General features: G+C 40.8%; 2 protein-coding genes across 13 annotated transcripts in view; one reads left to right on the forward strand and one right to left on the reverse strand.

The window, feature by feature from the left end:
- LOC124594801 (phosphatidylserine synthase) overlaps positions 1–10,411 on the reverse strand; it is a 155,024-nt gene extending 144,613 nt beyond the window's left edge. For 3 of the 8 annotated variants that reach the window (XR_006978154.1, XR_006978155.1, XM_047133230.1), the window contains exon 1: positions 10,007–10,408. Coding sequence is in view for 6 of the 8 variants with exons in the window: in XM_047133230.1 (XP_046989186.1) it covers positions 10,007–10,158 (152 nt within the window). In the remaining 2 variants the exon portion in view is untranslated. Of the gene's footprint in view, positions 1–10,006 lie in introns of all 8 variants that reach the window. The other 5 variants (XM_047133229.1, XM_047133228.1, XM_047133227.1 and 2 more) reach the window with 3 other exon arrangements.
- A 67-nt stretch (positions 10,412–10,478) lies between these two features.
- LOC124594800 (protein regulator of cytokinesis 1-like) overlaps positions 10,479–19,120 on the forward strand; it is a 144,499-nt gene continuing 135,857 nt past the window's right edge. For 2 of the 5 annotated variants that reach the window (XM_047133224.1, XM_047133225.1), the window contains exon 1: positions 10,479–10,578. In XM_047133224.1, coding sequence (XP_046989180.1) covers positions 10,541–10,578 — 38 coding nt within the window. In that variant the 5' untranslated portion in view covers positions 10,479–10,540. Of the gene's footprint in view, positions 10,673–16,550; positions 16,572–19,120 lie in introns of those variants that run through there. The other 3 variants (XM_047133221.1, XM_047133222.1, XM_047133223.1) reach the window with 3 other exon arrangements.

Genomic DNA, 19,120 nt, shown 5'->3' on the forward strand with positions numbered 1-19,120 from the left:
CACTCCGATCAGGGGCTCTCCTCACAGGCACCACACAGCCGCAGCAAAGGCTAACTGCTATGATGGGCGGGAGTCCTGATGCCTCAGAAAGACAGGCATCTACTCCTTGGCTTATGTGGGGAGTTTACTGCTCAGTCATCAGCAGTGTGATCCCTGTGTTGACAGGGGGCTACCACCAAGTGGGTACAAGACGGCCCTACCACAACGGACTGGCTACTGTGCTGGATGTTGGGTACAGAGAAATCCAATATTGTCACAGGGGCGAAAGAGGACAGGAGAAAATGGAAGAAGATGACATATCCCGGAAAGCGTCCTCGCACAAATAGTTGAATCGCAGGTGGAGATGCGAAGCCATGACAAGAGAGTCAGGAGATCAAATCTAAGGGCACTATGGATAACTCTGCACCACATAAGGCATCCTTCCCCATATGACCCACACTTCTGTAGAATTTTGAAAGAGGCAGTTCAAACCATATAATGGGACCTGAATTCATAGGGCCAACAAGTATGAGACTCCTTTTAGTCGCCTCTTACAACAAGCAGGAATACCTCAGGCCTATTCTAAGCCCCGGACCCGCACGGGGGAACTGGGTCAGAAGATCAGGATCTAAGAGTTAGTCCCGTAACAACTGTTGTTGTACCATTTATAGGGATACTGGAATCTCAAGCTCCTTGATGAAACTCTTCTCAGTAGAGGCAGTAGTGCAGTATGTATGGATAGTCCTTTTCAAAATCTCAGACCAATATACAGAGTGTAGTAGAGATGGGAATTGTCAGGAAAATGCCAGTTGACCATACAATAACTTCCAGCTGCTTCAATTAACCTTTCAAGGTAACAATTGGAAGAAGGAAACGTAGAAGAATGAACCACGATTTCATTCAGGAGACATAATCTGATTTACTGACAGGTCAAAAACAGATGAAGGTGCTGGGGCAGGAATATATGGTGTACAGTGTAGACTAGATTGTTTTGTTTTGTTTGAAGGCACAAAATAAATTGAGGTCGTAAGCGCCATGTCATTACTTTATAACAACATGTCATTACTTTATAACAACAATAAGTAAAAGAAGTTTAAAGAGACTATACATTAAGTCAAATTGACGGAAGAAAAGAGCTAGAAAGAAGGACTTCTCGTTGAAGAAAGGTCCACAAAATAAACCATAAAGACAGCAGAGGCCCCTAATCAAAGATTAAATGTCCTTCACCTTATTGCTATGGCGGATAAAAATTAAAATGCAGTCGACAGCCCATACCTCATTCCCTAAAACAGCTGATAACTCAGACGGCAAACATACACTGGAACATGCTTAAATCATCTCCTTCCGATGAGAGGGCCAAATGGAGGTAGGCCAAGCTATTGGGAGAGGTTCAATTCCCCAGAGCTTGTCCCTGTGAAGATTAGGCCAGTGGTGGTGCCAGAGCGACACCATCTGCCGACAGCAGATGGCAACACGAAGATCATCTGAAGGAATGAAAAAGCTAGGAGGCCAATGTAGCAGGGCTGCACTCTTGGTAGCAGCACCAGTAGCCAAGAAACAGCACAGTGGCTCCCTCGACAACGAGCAAGTAGAAGGTTACTTGGAACCCTCGCACTAAGGGATGGACTCTGTACAGCAGAGAGAGGCTCTGAAGGGCACTGAGATAATTGCAGCAGATGAAAATTAAAAAGCCTGTGTCATCAGATGCATTGGGTGGCCTGATAGAGCGCAAAGAGCTCTATTGTAAAAATCAAGCAGTGTTCTGGAAGCCGATACACAAAATGGTCGGTGCCAATGACGAAGGCACACCCGACACCACAGCCAGTCTTCAAGACATCAGTGTGCAAATAGTAATATCGCTAAGTTGTGTGTCAAGGTCAAGAAACTTCCAAAAACAGATAAAATCCAAAGTAGTGTCCCTGGGAAGCGAACGGAGTCCAAGATGAACATGGGCAATGGAGAAAGGTACACATCCATTAGGAACAAGGTGGGTAGCATGAAGTTAAGCTGTTGTAGCAGTAGGAGAAAGCGTGTTGCAGCAGTAGGAGAAAGCGAAGTCCAGGAGGTAATAGAGAAGAACGGTGCACCCCACACTGGCAGTGAAGGGAGTCATGGAAAAGAGGGCATAGGATGGGTGGCCAGTCTTGGCAAACGGCATGCATACCCTTGAGGAGGACATCACATCATCAGTATGATAGTGGTAGTTTGGCAGTTTCTGCATAGTGACTCTCAACCACGCTAGCATAAAAGACACCAGCGGCCAAATTTATTATATGATGGTGGATGGTGATAAGACGGCACAGAATGGATGAAAGTGCGGGTTAATAAATGAAACACCCAGTCTAGTTTTGAATGGACTTGGGACCAGTATAACCAGGGAAGGATGGTCCAATTCGCTCCCCAGGAAGTACCGCTTAGGACACACAGGACACTGAGGGACCGGGTACAACATGCACCCAAGTAAGGCACATGGGAGGACCATAAATGTTTCATACCAAGCATGAGCCCCAGGTATTTCATAGTTTCTGTGATGTAATGAAGGTACAAGAAACTCACTGTGCCACCAGAATTTCATACAAATGATTTTGTAAGTGAAAGCCATTGTCAATGTTCCAAAAGTTGATCAAGATATCACTGAAGATGCTGCTCAAGAAGACAAGTCCGTGGAGAACTGCAGTAAATCATGAAGTGGGAGTCGAAGATAACTGGCGGTAGATAGTCCGCAATAGGGTTAGCAGCTATAGCAATGAGGACAATGCTCAGGACGGAACCTTGAGGCACCCTATTCTCTGGAATAAACATGTCCGACAAGGGCAAACCCACATATAGCTTGAAAACTCTGTCTTTTAAGAATTCCTTGTGGAAATGGGGCAGGTGGCCTCAGAAGCCCCAACATGTATGGAGGATACCAGTCCTAGAGCAGGTGGCGTGGGCTTTCTCCAAATCAAAAAATGTAGCCACAGTCTGGTATTCCTGACAATCATTCATGACATGGGTTGACAAAGTGACAAGATGGTCAACTGCAGAACAGCACACATGAAATCCACAGTGTGCAGCAGTTAGTCAATTGTGAGACTCGAACCACCATGCCAGCCGGCTAAAAACCATTTGTTCCATCACCTTGCAAAAAAAGCTGGTGGGAGAAATGAGGCGGTAGCTAGAAAGAAGGTGTTTGTCCTTACTGCACTTAGGTCTGGGCATGACAATGGCTTCACACTAGTGTCTAGGAAATGTGTCATCTGCTCAAATGTGATTGTACCTACAAAGGAGAAAGTGCTTGCCCGAAAGAGAAAGGTGCCACATCGTTCAGCCCTGGGGCAGAAGATACGCATGAGGTGAGATCACGGTCATGAACCCTCCTAGGAACGGCGGTATTGTAGTATTCACAATTCAGGGACGAGAAGAATTTCACCCAAGCTTCCTCCACTCGCATTTGAGGGAGAAAGGTGGGGTGATAGTGAGTGGAGGTCAAAATCTCTGCATAATAATGGCCCAAGGTGTTGGAATATAGTAACAGGGTCCACAATTACATCACCTGCTATGGCCAGATCAGAAATCTTTGAATGAACCTTGATCCCAGAGAGCCAATGGAGGTTGCCTCACATGAAGGGAGAAGGGGAGAGAGTGTAGAGGGTAGAGGGTAGAGGGTAGAGGGAGGGGGGGAGGGGGGGAGGGGGAGGGGGAGGGGGAGGGGGAGGGGGAGGGGGAGGGAGAGAGAGAGAGAGAGAGAGAGAGAGAGAGAGAGAGGAACTGCTAAAACAACTAGTAAAGAAATCCAGCTAGCTTTTTTTGCTAACCTGAAGAATATGACAACACCGTGCACACAACTGTTTATAACGAATATAGTTTGCCATCATAGGATAATGGTTAAAAACAGGGAGAGCACATCTCAGTGCACGAATCACATTAACAGCACGCTTCAGTCCACCAGGAGACTGGAACAGTAAAGAAAAAATGTGAAGTATGCAACATCTTGCGGCGGTAAGGATAATGCTCCTAAGGCACTCTACTTGATCATCACAACTGGAGAAATATTGTTCCGTCGAATGTCACCAGGGAGGAGTAAAGCCTCCAGTTGGTCTTAGAAAGATGCCAATTGGGTTTACAGACAGGTGGGGTAGGAGTCTGCAAATGGATAGCGCACAGGAAGTGGTCGCTCAAGTATGTGTCTGTCAGAACAGATCACTCGAGATGACAGAGCAATTGGGCAGTGCAGAACGAGAAGTCCAAATGGAAATGCGTGGAGTCTTAAAGGAACATGGATCGCCAGTCTTTAGACAGATGAGGTTGAGTTGATGATTGAAAAGGTCAGCCATGAGGGAACCTCTCCGACAAGTTCTCCAAGAGCATCCACGGGAATGGTGGACATTAAAGAGACCAAGCAGCAAAAAGACGTGAGGGAGCAGACCAATAAGTTGGAATAGGTCTATCCTGGTGACAGCGATGACGAAGGGATGTAAAACAGAAAAGGTGGAATGAATAAGGAAACTGCAGACTGCAACAGCCTGCAGCTGCGTCTTCAGTGATATGGATTGGCTATTGGCAGTATCCCAAATAAGCAGCATGACTCCCCCATGAGATGGAATGCAGTCCTCAGAGGGAAGGTCAAAGTGAATCAGAACGAAACATGGAGGTCAAAGAGGTCGCAAAGATACAATTTCATTTCTTGGAGACAGAAAACAACCAGATGCCGTGATTCCAAAAACAGCCTTAATTCCTTCTTGTTGGACATAATGCAATGAATGTTTCACTGGAGATGAGTCATAACACAGAATGAGGAAGGGAGAACAAATTAAGGGCAATCACCTTAGCGGATGCCGAGTGCCAGCTTTCGAAGACACTCTGCTATATGGTGCAGAGGCTGGACGATCTTGCTCCATGAAACCTATTGAGGCATTAGCATTGTCCCTGGGTTGACCTGCGGACTCCACAGCAGAAAAATGGCAGGTGGTGCCCACCGGTGAAATGGAGGTGGACCGGGCGAGGGTATCATGCCGTGACACTGTTGAAGTGGATCTCTCAGTCAGGGAAGGAGAAGACTGTTTGTCCTTGTTTGATTCCTTAGAGCTTTTACGGTTGGCAGTCAAGGACTCAGATGTTTGTTGGCTGGAGGGACGTAGAAAGCCTTCACAGGAGTGTTCCCTTCTGGCCTGCCAAGTGTGTAGCAGGTAATTTTGCCACGTGGGGGGAGGCAAAGATTTCATGGCTTACTGTGCAGCTGTAGGAATAGGAGGCAGACATGCTACTGTAACACTGGGCAATTTCACAACTGCAGTACCGGGTTGGAGATCCAAAGTTTGTGTGGGCATATCCTCCATACAGTGAGGTGTAGCAAAAACGGTACTGTAAGTGTCAGATGGTAAAATGTAGGATTTTCAAGTGGCCAACCACGGTGCAGCTGGGAGAATTTTTTGTCGAATCTTTGGCTTCATTTCATTTAGACACAAACTGATATGCAGATGATTGGCTCATTGCAAGAAAATCTTCTATGATTACCAGTATCTCAGATGGGACACTCCTTCCAATGGGTGCCCCCTCAGAGGAGGGCTCATCCATCTTGGTGATTGTTCACACCTACAAAACTCCAGACAGAGGGACCAATTGGCAATTGGGAAGGTAACAGCTCAGTCAATCATCCCTTCTTGGGCCTGCTCTGTACCAAAGAGTACATGCAAACCCTATCTGTCGACCAGGGGCTGGGAATTGTGTGTTAACCAGTCACCTGTTAGGCGTCAAACACAAAGACCAGCCTCAAACATCAAAGTGGACAAAGGGGAGGAGGTGGAGAGCGAAGAAAGAGGGGAAAAAACAGACTAGGGACTGTTCCGATGCTGTGTTACTGAAACTTTAGAATATCCACAACATGTTCCCCAAGGGAGGGGAAACAGAATAGCAGGACATACATGCAGTACAGAAAGGGAAGAGGCCTCTCTTGGTGGAGGTGTCTAGACTAAAGAGAGCTGTCTCTTTAGGGAAGTTGGCCACAGTTTTCCAGTCAGAAATATCTGCAATCAGATTGTGCACGAAGGAGAATTGGCAGAGATAGTACAAGGGTCACAGAAATCTTTCTTAGCAGCTGCGAGATCAAAGATGGCTGCATAATATCATGAAGCCCTTGGGAGATGAGTAGAAAGCAACACGGTAAACCTGCTGCAGGTCCTTGGTCACTCAGGAATTATTGGCAATGAACAAGCTGACAGACTGGCTAGGGCTGGCAAATGACTCCATTTATTGGACCAGAACTTGTCCTAATCGTCACTAAGATGAAAGTAAAATGAAAACTATGTAGCTGGATCAGGAGGCAGTTCATAGAATATTGGGCTATGGTCAAAAACAAAAACATGGCAAGCTACTGATGCTGAAGCCATATTTCAGGAGAAGATCTGTGATCCTGAACCCTAACAAGAAACAGATTAAACTCACGGTAGGACTGATGACTGAGCATGGGAACTTTAAGAAACACCTATACTTGATGGATGAGAAGGAGGAGGAAGCCCCTAAGTGTAGACCATGTGGCGAGGAAGATGAAACCATACCCCATCAAATCTTCCAACGCGAACCTCTGGAGGGCAAAAGACACAATATTCAGGTTGGTAGAACCTGAAGAAATTTTAACTAACATGCAACTAGTAAAGTGTTTCCTACTTCTTAAGGTTGGCTTTACTAGAATCACAGAGGGCAAAACAGCACAATAAACTACGATTTGGTGGGGGTAACAGTGGGCTAGACCACTGTTGTTTGTGTTAAATTTCCACTACAAGGTTATTGAGTTGTGTGTGGGTTAATGGTACCATGGACTTCATTTGAGCTGTATAGGTCAAACAAAATTTCTGAAACCAGTTTTTTATTAGAATTGTCTGATATTTAGTTTGTCCCCACCTAAACCCCCAATTCCTGTGGTGGACCTGTTAGTTTCATGTTATTTTTGCAATTAAATATTTTTCAGATTTTTTGTTTTGGTTTGCATATGTAGTGAGTGTCATCATGGTCGCCATATTGTACAAACTTGAGACAGGGATGTGCGCCATCTCAATGATGTCATAGGTCAAAACTGACAGTGCTACCACAATCATCAGTTTTGCCTTTCATCTCGGTACTCATCTGTTAAGTTTTCTGTCACTGTATTCATACTCTTCCATTGCGAATCTAAAAGTGCTGCTTGCTCCTTTTTTATTTCACCTTTTTGTTGCTCTTTCTATTTCTTTCTTTTCAATTCACCACTTGCAGGATCTCCTCTTATGTTTTGGCAGCCTGCTGAATGGTTATATTACTTAACACACTAAAACTCCACTTAATGCACTGTTTATTACCTTAAGCAATTCTTTTCAGTTAATTCTATTTCACTTCCTATCACATTCACTGTTCTTTGATCTGCTCTAATCAATTTCCAGAAGTGTACTGACATACACAGGCAACCAAATCTTCATTTGTGATTTCCTTTTCTCTGTTGTTTCAAGAGTTTAAACCTTGTGGTTATTCCTCTGACATTTGTTGCTGCTTCTTCTTCTTCTTCTTCTTCTTCTTCTTCTTCTTCTTCTTCTACCACCACCATCTAGGCAATCTCTTTACATTGTCTTCCAGTGCAGGTTGTGACTCTCCAACAGCCCCATCTCATGGGCACTCGTAAGTGTATCTTTTGTGCAAGCCTCTGGATCTACTGAATTTGTGCACCCCGATTTTTTCCTGTAGAATGATCATACAGTATAGTGGAAGCATTCACCAAAGATGTTGAACATCAGCAATTTGATGTGCGAACTCTGAAGGAAAATTGTGATCCACAAGTAGTGCTATCCAGAGCATTCAGTTTTATGGAGTTTGAAGCCTCTCAACACCCTTGTCATCAGCACCACACCATTTTAACGCAGACTACTCAAGCTCATGGTGGAGCAGTACTTTGCACAGTATCACGTCGAGATATGGAGGAAGTGCCGAGTTTCTACTCAGCACAGTGTGATCTTTATTTGGGCCCTCCTCCTGATGTTGGCAATGTGTTGTTGGTCTGTTAGATGCTCATTAAACATGACGCCAAGGTGACATACTGTATTATCCCACGGGAATTGCACTACCAACAATGCTGTTGCTGAAGGTCTATGGAACTTGTCACTGTGTGATGATGTTGGATTGGATTTTGGCTGCATTGAAATTAAGCATGTACACAGGCACTCCCACTGAGCTAGATTGTGTCCCCACCTCAACAGGATAATAGAACAGCCATGAACATTCTAGAAAATTCTACATTCTGGCCACTCTTGGTCACTCTGGCACTTTATTCCCAGCTGCTTCACTGACTTCCTATATGTAGTCCATTGGTGCAATGCCCTCTTGTGATACCCAAAGCTTCAAATGCAACCCCTGCAGTTATAAACCAAGACCTTCATGGATGAGAGATGGAGTGCTAACATACAATATAACCCCCACATGACAGTGGAGTTAAAGCACCATGCACTGGCAAACTACGCTTATATTTACTACATTACTTCAAATGGGTCCAAGAATTTTTAAATTTGTCATCTTTCACTTAATAGATTCATAACCACAAAATAGCAAAATGATGAGGGTACCAGTTTGTACATCTTTCTTTAATGATGTAACAAATCTGTATATCAATTTTTAACAAACATTGGGCCCATCAAAATCTTCTCTGTGGTAACAGACATTTGTAGTGTAGCCAGAGGTCTATGTTAGGTTCAAAGGTGATACGTTGAACAAGTTAGAAAAGTAAACGACTGTGAATGCCAAATGAAAGTTGTGCTAAATGTTCTGCCCTGTAATGCTGTGTGCTGTATTCATATCATAATCTAAATGCACACTGCCACATTAACTTAACACACTATTTTTTCTGTGTATGACAACAATAGTTTTCCTTTTATCACAGTCCCAATAAAGGCTCTTCCTTCAACAATAAAATTTACAAATGAACTTTAGTAATTTACCACAGCTCAATGTTTTACTATTACACATTTCAGTACCATACTAGAACAAAATATACCAACCATGTTAAACAGGCAACTTAAGTTCCTTACTGTATACATGTTGGGTTAAATTCCGAAAATTCTGACTACCTGCAACTGTGTGTTGAAACGCTCCTTCCTCCCCCCCGGTTAATTTTATCAACAGTTTCATACTACCACACTAAAAGAATCTTTGGAAGGTATCCTTATAAAGCTCCACATGGTTTAGTACCTTAAGAGATAGGACTGGTGGAAACTACATTATTTAAACCACAGCTTCAGGATTCAACTGTGAAAGTATGATGTCACTATTTTGTGATTAATGGCTGGATCTAATTACACAAGAATGTAAAACTAATAACCAGACTGTAACATGCCAACGTATCACAACTGGAGCCAGTCGGATTACGACATGAATGTGTGAGGTTAGAAAATAACACCAATGCCTTATTGCCTTGTTATGAAGCTGAGAAATTTTCACTTGCCTACAAAATACCTACTAACAGGTCCAGGACACACACACACACACACACACACACACACACACACACACACTAAAGATTAATTACACTTCCTACAGAAAAACGAATAATTTGTATACTACCTATTCGGTATGGTTTAATGGAATCGATGGGGTAGTCAGTGCAACAATGGTGGGTACCCTTTGCATTTCGTATCCACACTTGTAAACTGCAAAATTCACAGTGGCAAAATTCTTCATGAATGCGCACCTGCACTTTGTGACATTGGCGCGCGAACAAACGCTATTTATCGGTTGAAATCTATAGCAAACTATCATAATTACAATTTAATTCTCAAATTTAAAGTACCTCATCAGTAAAGTTACCATCACGTTGAGCACTGTATGAACAGTTTGTAAACGTCTTATGTTTTACGGCGAAACGTTCAGTACGCAAACGAAAAATAGTTCACATTTCTACTAACTCACTAAGTGATAACACTGCACAATGCAGCATACGTTCATTTCTGTATAAGGAACGTCGGTTTTCATCGATGAGCACCAATACTTAAAACTAAAACACACACATCTGCTAGGCTGCAAGTTATATACTAACCGTGTAAATGCAGAATATATTACTGCAGCGATTGACACAGTAAGCAACGTTATGGTGTGAGGTTTATAGAAAAATTCAAGGGAAATATCATCTACAGGACGTTCATTAATATTCGAAAATACTTCATTAGAATTGTCGCCATCCCTCGCCATTTTCTTAATTCCTATACCTACAAGGTATCCTTAAAGCACCTCCACCCACCAGGCCCTACACCATACCACCCTTCAGCCTACACCTACATTTACACTGTTTTGAAACCGAATACTACCATAGAAGTAACGAAAGTACGCCATCGTTCAGAGATATAAATCTGGTCGCCCTTCACAATTGAATTGGAATATTAGCTCCTCGCATCTGTAATTTAATATAAAATACATATTCACCCAAACTGTAGCAAATGTGAATTGTCTTTTTTACAACGTAAGGGTTCGTGCATCTAAATTTCATTTCGATATTCGTTGAACTACCGCCATCAGTTTAAACAATGAACCGCCGACTGTGGGTGTTACGAGAATCGACCAATCAAGTAGCGGCATGCAACTGCAGCGAAGATTTGAACGGGAGTGTGTATTGTATGTATTCTCGTTCTCAATTTATGTGATTATTCAGTGGTATTGTTTTACAGTGAGTGTATGCAAGGAGGTGGAAAATGACATACTTCCAAAGGTAATTATGCGAACAAACGGGTAAGCGTTCTATTTATGTGGATTATTCGGTGCAGTGTACCCCGTACCTGGACAACACCTTTATGACAGTATGTCAATTACAGTGACTTGTAAATGTAACTGGAACTAGGGGCGACGTCACGACAGCACGAAAACCACTCACAACTACTACAATCCAAACATTTAATGAAGATTGAAATTTCTCCCAGAAATGTATAAATCATTGCCGGCATTGAAAGTTAAGAGTGCTCGACGTATTTTGTGTGACCTAAGTCCTCGTTTTGTTGCTGCAAAGACATGACAACCAGATCACAATACCTCAGTTCAAAATATATGGGTTACAGTAATGTATTGTCTAATAGCAATTTGTAGGGATGCAAACTTACCCATTTCCGTCAAAGAACGGAGCCCACGAGTGGTGTTTCGACGTTCACAATTTGTACGTATAAGATCACGCAATAAGTGTGTAAAGTAGAGCATCCGTTGTGAGCCCTTTATAAGTAGCCACGAGGAGTTAGACTTGCACGTATTTGCAATGTCAAGAATGTAACTTTGCTCAGAAATGTTCGAACTCACTCTCTGTGGTGTGTGTGTGTGTGTGTGTGTGTGTGTGTGTGTGTGTGTGTGTCCTCCTCCCCCCTCTCATTTACAAACTACTTCTGTGAGGTAGTACAGGTTTTTAGACATATGGTTTTAGTTGCTTGAAGTTAATCTTATTAATTATCAATTGAATTCTTAAGCCACTGGCAAGGAGGTTGAAGATTTCTGTGACTGAAAAACTCATTTACTTCTGTATCACACTTTGTTTTAAATTGCCATTACTATTTCTGCAAACATTATCTGTCATCTGTGTCGAGAGAGAGGAAGAGTGCATATATCAATACTAGGCAATGAAAATCTCGTAACTTCATCTTTCTGTGAATATTTCAGTAACCAGTAACTTTATTACCAAAGAGAGATTTGAAAATGCTTGAATTTCTCTATCTGTCTAGGCCTATATAACTAGGCATATACTATATAGTTACACATATAGGTAACATTATCTGTACCACATTACATGTTTTTAAGATACCATTTTCGCTTTCCCTGTAAATTTAACAAAATGGAGTTAGGCGTACTAGGTTTTCATTGCCTACCATCAATCTGTATCCTTACAAATACTCTATATTAGAATTTTTGCCCAACACATCGGACACCATTGTCCCAGAAATGAATTAAAATCACAATACCTTGTGATGGTGCCAGTGAGCACCCTCTCTGCCTCATGCTCCAGCTGTCACCTACCCTGGTAACTAGCAACACAAGTGTGAACATTATACTCACTGTTTCTGCTTCCAACTCCCCCTAGCAAAATTTATACACTGTCGCTACTTAACATAATACCTGTTTGCTTCATATCACACATAAAGAACACCGTAGTAGCTAAGTAACCTCACCATACCTAAATTAAAACGACAACTAACGCTAAATGTTGGGCACACACCCTGATGAGCATACTTCAGAATGATGCTGTTGGCTGGAGTGTGAAATGGTACATTACTCATTGCCACTGTGCATCGCCCCACTACATCCCTTCATAAGTGCACACTGCTATAACAGCACAAATGGCCTTAAAAAAACTTTGTTTTCATGTGAAACAGGCAGATGTGATAGTTTTGCACATACCATACTTAACATCATTAGCATAATAGAGACACTGCCATTGTAATACAAATATTTCATAGATTCTGTTTTGACATCTACTTAAAACCACATAACGGAAACTCCAGGTAGGAATTTCAGCAATATATAGATTGCTGCTTACAGTAAAGAAGACACATTAACATGCAGACAGGCACAATTAAGACTCTTACATAAAGCTTTCGGTCGCAGCCTTCATCCATAAAAGAGAAACACACACGCCACTAATTCACACAAGCATCTTGGAATGCCATTCTTTTGTTGATTAAGGCTGTGGCCAAAAGCTTTGTTTCTTGTAATTGTGCATGTTGGCAACTTAACAAGTCTTCTTTATTGTAAGTAGCAATATGTCTTTTCCTACTTTGTTAAAATCACGTAATTTATTTATCTATTTATTCATTCTTGTGCCATTTAGTATAAAAGTTGCGACAATGTCAGATGCATTCTTATTAGCCTAATGTTTAAAAACTCTTGAAATAATGTAGATGTTGCCGAGACAAGTAATTTAAATACTACACAAGGGGCTGTGCAGTTGTTGGGAAATACCCCAAAAGTGAGTGACAAATGTTAAGTATGTGAAGTCACCAGGTGGCATCTCGCCATACATTCAGCAATTGGGCTAGTTGACTCTACCCTCGCTGGTAGAGTGCAGTGCACATCCCGTCAGTAAAGTACTCTGTTTTCATTCTTACGTTATCCAATGTGATACAGTAATGCTCGTGGTACGGTAATACAAGACCGTGACATCACATGTTCAACAGTTGTTATACACTTTTGGAGTATTTCCTGACACTTGCAGCCGTATATGTCGTAAATTAAATTATATAATTGAGGGTAGAGTGAAGTGGAGAAAGGGAAGGGAAGTGAAGGAACTAATGATATTAGTTATTAACCTGTTGCATTAACCACTGCGCCACCTATGTACAGTTTATCACAAATGCGTGGACTGTTTCCATGCTCTCCCCGGCTGCCCCATGCTCCCACCTAACGCCACCCATCTGCAGTCCACATTCGTGTCCTCCATACTCTAATTTTAGATTCTCACTGCAGGTCGAATGTAAATGTGCATCTGTATTGAAGGTTGTGAATTAATTGCATATTGAGGCGAATCATTGTCTGTTCTTTCGGAGATGGACACTACCCATTCATGTAAGTGATTCACCTCAATGGGCAATTAATCCACAACCTTCAGTGCAAGTGCACATTTACATTCAACCTCCAGTGGGAATCTAAAATTAGCAGGCATGTAGGCCATGGATGGGGACTGCTGACAGGTGGTGCTATGTGGTCGGTTGGGGAGCCTATTGAAATAGTCTGCACATTTGCGATAAACACTGTGTCCAGGTGGCGCAGTGGTTAATGCAACCACCTGGTGAGTAGGAGGTCCCGGGTCCGAGTCCTAGTGCGGCATGTATTTTCACTCATTGCCGCTGATTGCACATAAAGTCTGAACGCAGCTGATATCATTGGTTTCTTCCCTTTCCTTCCCTTCCCTTCCCTTCCCTTCCCTTCCTCCACCTCCGGTTACATTATACATACCACAGCTGTGGAATCTGCATGGGGTCTGTTCTTTCGGATAAGTCTGAAAGAACGGACACCATGCCTTCATATTATATTGAACTACTTGACTTAGCAAGATTTGTGTCACTTGAGGATTTTTAAATGTTGATATGAATCATACTGAATATAAAACATAAACAAAGTAGGACAGAATTAGGGGAGAGTATACGGGAACTCTGCCATGGCTTATTCAGTGGAACCATCCTGGCATTCACTTCAACAACTTGGAGAAACCATGGACTCTCCTCCAGAATACGGGACCAGTGCATTCAATGGTTTAGCCACCTCGTTTGTTACATGATTAGGAAATGAAACCACTACGTGCGCAAGGAGAATAATCAGTGATATAACTAGAACGTGGTACTAAGTTATATTACATTCCTGAAGAAATGTAAACACATCATATAACATCACGAACACCGGCTGACACTATATTCACTACAATTAGTCTTGTCACAGATACCATCTCTAAGAGATGTATTGCATTGCATCTACAACAGAAAACGAACAGCAGGAACATTCTTTTGCATAGGCAAGTACAGCATTGATATTACTTCAATTAGATTAAGAAGTACTCAGCCATCCCTCTCCCTCCTTAAACTAGGATTATCATTCTGAAGTCTTTCCACTTCCTGGAAACTACTTTAACATAAATGGCATATGCCTTGCCCTACTGGCCTCAGAAATGCCATTTTTTTCTAAATGCTTGGCTCTCTGGAGCTCCCACTCTTGTCACTTTCATTTCCGGCCAAACCCTGCACATACCATAACTTTGGATGAGTAAGTGCAGTCCTGTTGTTAGCTGGAGTTAGAGGCCTGTATGTCTTCCATATTAAGGATCAACAGGAGGGACCCAAGACCTTATCCTGTGTTACACCTGTATCGATTTTCTTTGCATCAGATACTAGTCTCGTTTTACTATTAGAATGAGCTGAACCAAGTTCCACAATCTGTGATCTAGTTTGCAAATGTGATTGAAACCACTTTGTTTCTGGCCGTTTTATACCCATTGCATCCAACTTATCTAAAAGAATTTCATGACTAACTGTGATTGTTGAAGTATTTGATGATTTGTTATTTCATTAATCTCTGTTACTTTAGAGAATGCTGAGGTATTGATCTTGCGTATGCTCTCTTGTTTTATTATTGATTAGTTCAGAAGTGACTTCTGTACTATTTATCTATCAATGGTGGAAAACTGGTCTATAGACTAATCATAATTCCATGCTTACTATGTGGAATGGCATGCCTTATGCAGTGTACTTTTTAACAGAAGTCCAGTACAGGTGACACTCACTTCAGCAGCCACATATTTTACGTCTGAAATTAAAGTCCTCCCATGCAAAATGGCAAATAGAGAATTGCCCTCTTTATGTAATGATTTCATTCTGCTCTAATTGAGTGCTGTCAGTGGATGCACAAAACAATGGCCCTGCCTCTTGTTACAACTAACTGATAACAACTGACATTAAATGAAAGAATCATTTCCCTTTATAATTATTGTGAAATTTAGATATTGCTGTCTTACATTTTCCTGGTGATTATTAGTTTCACAACCTTGTTCTTGTGGATTGCATGTAACATTGCCATTATTTATTGTGTGTTCAAACTGCCATCACCCACTTGGCCTTTAAAAGATTAAATATAGGTAATACTAAATACAGTAGCAAATTTCACACCCAGTATCATGTAAATAGTGTGTGTTGCTGGTATAAGATCAGTCATATTTAGCTATTCTCATAATTTACTTCTGGGTCTTTGAGTACATAAAGCTAAAAAATTTCATTGTGGTCATTGACTTAATGGTTGCAAAAAAAAAAAAGAAAAAAAAGGGTAATGTTTGAGTCCTAGTATAGGCTGCCAATAACTTTTGTCAGTCAGCTCATTTAATTGGATATTCTGTTACAAAGCCTGGAATGTAATAAGAAAAACACATACTGCTAAAAAGTTAGGAATAGTCATTAAAAATAAGTTTCTACAAAGGTTTTTTTAAGATCGTTACATTGTGAGTAAGTTTCTTAAATGTTAAGAATTTTTCTGCCTCCTGGATGAAATACGCTGCAGTGTTTCTCAACAAGCTACATACACCATATATGAATGCATGGTCATGCAACAATAAGATGGAATAAAATATTCTCATTCTTCTAGCTGCTGCAAGTGGTCACTGACTGCTGTATTGTCGTGGCCTTGTCCTTATACAGCTGCAGTACTAATTGTGTTTGTCTAATGTCATTTAAGGCTGCCCCTCCCCCTCCCCAATCCTGCATCTGCTGCACTCAGTCAACCCTCACAATGTCTGTGTTACACACTGTACACAACTGTAAAAATCGCAGGAGAGCTTCTGTAAAGTTTGGAAGGTAGGAGACGAGGTACTGGCAGAAGTAAAGCTGTGAGTACCGGGCGTGAGTCGTGCTTCGGTAGCTCAGATGGTAGAGCACTTGCCCGCGAAAGGCAAAGGTCCCGAGTTCGAGTCTCGGTCGGGCACACAGTTTTAATCTGCCAGGAAGTTTCATATCAGCGCACACTCCGCTGCAGAGTGAAAATCTCATTCTGGAAACTGTAAATTACTTTATTTATTCAGGGCATTATTAGATATTTTGATCTCTGTAGCTTACTTTATTACACTATCCCAGAAGCCATTAGCCCTTGTGACAATAGAGGTACTGTAGATTGTAATTTTTTGTTTCAAATAATGAAAACTGCACCAGGTACTTGTTTTGATGCTTAGCATAATGCTTTTCCAGAATATATTCTCATTTTCAGGCGCATATGCCCATTCATTTATATGACGAATGCACTTCAAAATGAGAATAAATTCTTAAAATGCGTTGCGTTAAGCATCAAACCGTAACTGGTGCAGTTTTCATTATTTAAATCATGAATGACACATTTGCAGTCTTTAATGAAACATCTAACATGATGAACGGAAATATGAAATTTTTTTACCTGTTTTCCAGTGCCTGTTTAGACATCGCTTTCTCTCTCTGACGTTGCTGCAGACCTCTCTCGTGTTCAGTTTGATAATGTTGTCCACCCTCACTTCAGAGGTGTACATTATCTTCCACAGTCCTCATTACATTTCATTAATACTTGTTCCATGGATCATGAATACAACATTTCATAATGATGTGGAACATGTCACTTTAACATAAGTTTTCTTTATACCATTTTTGAGTAGGAGTAGTTGTCATTCAGAAATTCTTTTACTTTGTTTTTAAATGTTGGTTGGCTATTTGACAGACGCTTAATACTATTTGGCAAATGAGCTTAAGATTTTATCCGGAGCTTAAGATTGTTTTGATGTTATGTCACTTCACAAGCTGATTAATCTTCCATGTCACAGAATGGAAAAAAAATACAAGGCTTTTCTCTCTCCCCATAACCAGATTTCTGTAAGTGGATAAATCCTGATATTGCTTGTAATATTTTTTTGCTGTGCCGTTCTCATGGAATTCTTTTCATGGGTGGTTCGTTTCTTGTGGCAAGTTGCTATCAGAGGCGATTTCTGCTCAGTGAGTCCATGTCTGTAGAATAGTGTGCTATTTGGCTGGATGGTGGTTTAGAGTGTGCAGATATGGGTGCAGATGAGTGCTTTTTTTTTTCAGTATACACAATGGCATAAGAGGCAGATGTCAGGTAAGAGTAAACTACCTTTTTTATGTCTGCCTTGAACTTGTTGTCACGGATGCTATTGAGATGTTTCAGAGGAATTGGCAGGAACAAAATTTGCATTAAAAATGGACATAAAATTGAATTCAACCAGACCTCTATCACCATGAGGACTAAGGCCGATTTCATTTAAAATCACCCAAAATAAAGAAATTTTGTCCTCATGTCACAGATGTTTGTGAAAAATCGGTGTAAGGAAGTACCTAATGTGAGAGAGTTAAAATAATTTTTCTAGATGTGTTTGATCACAACTACAATTGAAAGAACATATTGAAATACAGGTCATTTCTCAAACTGGTGTCAATAGGAAAGGTTCATTAAAAGTTTGCCCTTTGCATCTATATGTTCTTCACTTGTCTCCAGAATTTTTCCAAGCCACCATTGATATGAATTTAGTAGATGATGAAACACACTTTATCAGCAGTCTGCCTTCATTCATTGTTTTTTTTTTTTTTTTAAATAAATGATTGCGTCTTGTCCCAAGAATGGTAAAACCAGTTTAATATCATTTCTGTAACATTTTTGTGAATTTTGTTATCTACTGTGTTGTAACATAAAATGTTTGTATTCCTGGAAACAGAGTTTGGGCAAATGTAAACTAATTCTTTGTACTTAAAATTTGCTTGTCATATGAACACTATAAACTTTCTCTTGTGGCTAAACTCTGTCATGTGCATTTTTGTCTTGACTAGTGGTTAAAAAATCCATTCTGAAATTACATATGGTCTTGCTTATGATGTCACACATTTACAACGTTCTTAAAGTTTTGTATTGTGCATAATTGTCATTACTGAAGTAAATGTCATGTTGACTGTTTGGTATTTGTTCCTTTACATAGGTGAGAACATTTTTTTGGAAAACAGAATGTGTTTGTATATTGTGCTACAGTCAGTCACTTACACAACAAAAGGACACTGGCTTAACGAAAACTACTGTTTCCAGTGTAGATCTATGAATTTGGATCAATTGCTTGAAAAATAACACTTTCGGAATGGTGTAAGGATTCCAGCTCCATTCTTATTCTTGAGGATACATGAGCACAGTGATGCAGCATGAATTCATTTTCTAGATTGCAGAATAACTTAAGTACACATATTTTACGTTACACAAAATTAGTCTTTTTTCCCTTGTACCCTCTTCTGACATTTCCTGAAGGGGCAGGTAGACAATTTCTTTATTAGCAGAAATTCAGCTTATATCATTGTAGTAAAAAGTCTGGACAAGTGTTTCCAAATCCTTACCTATTCTGCTTCCAACTTTATAGCTTTTTGGATTTTTGCTTCACGCAATGAAGTTGGTTCTAAGGTAGCAGTTTTTTCTTTAACAGAACTTCTGTTAAATTTCTCTTGAAGTTTTTGTATTAAACTACTAGACTATTATAGTCTTATTTTCCACTGGAACATGTAGCACTTCTGATGCTGTTTGCTGGAATATTAATGCTAAATGATGATACTTGGATTGAATATATTCTGGACACCTGTCTTGTGTTCTTTTGGTAATCTTAATGTTGAAATTTCAAGTAATTCATAACTTTCATGAA

This window comes from Schistocerca americana, chromosome 2 (genome assembly GCF_021461395.2).
Source record: "Schistocerca americana isolate TAMUIC-IGC-003095 chromosome 2, iqSchAmer2.1, whole genome shotgun sequence".
Lineage (NCBI taxonomy): Eukaryota > Metazoa > Arthropoda > Insecta > Orthoptera > Acrididae > Schistocerca > Schistocerca americana.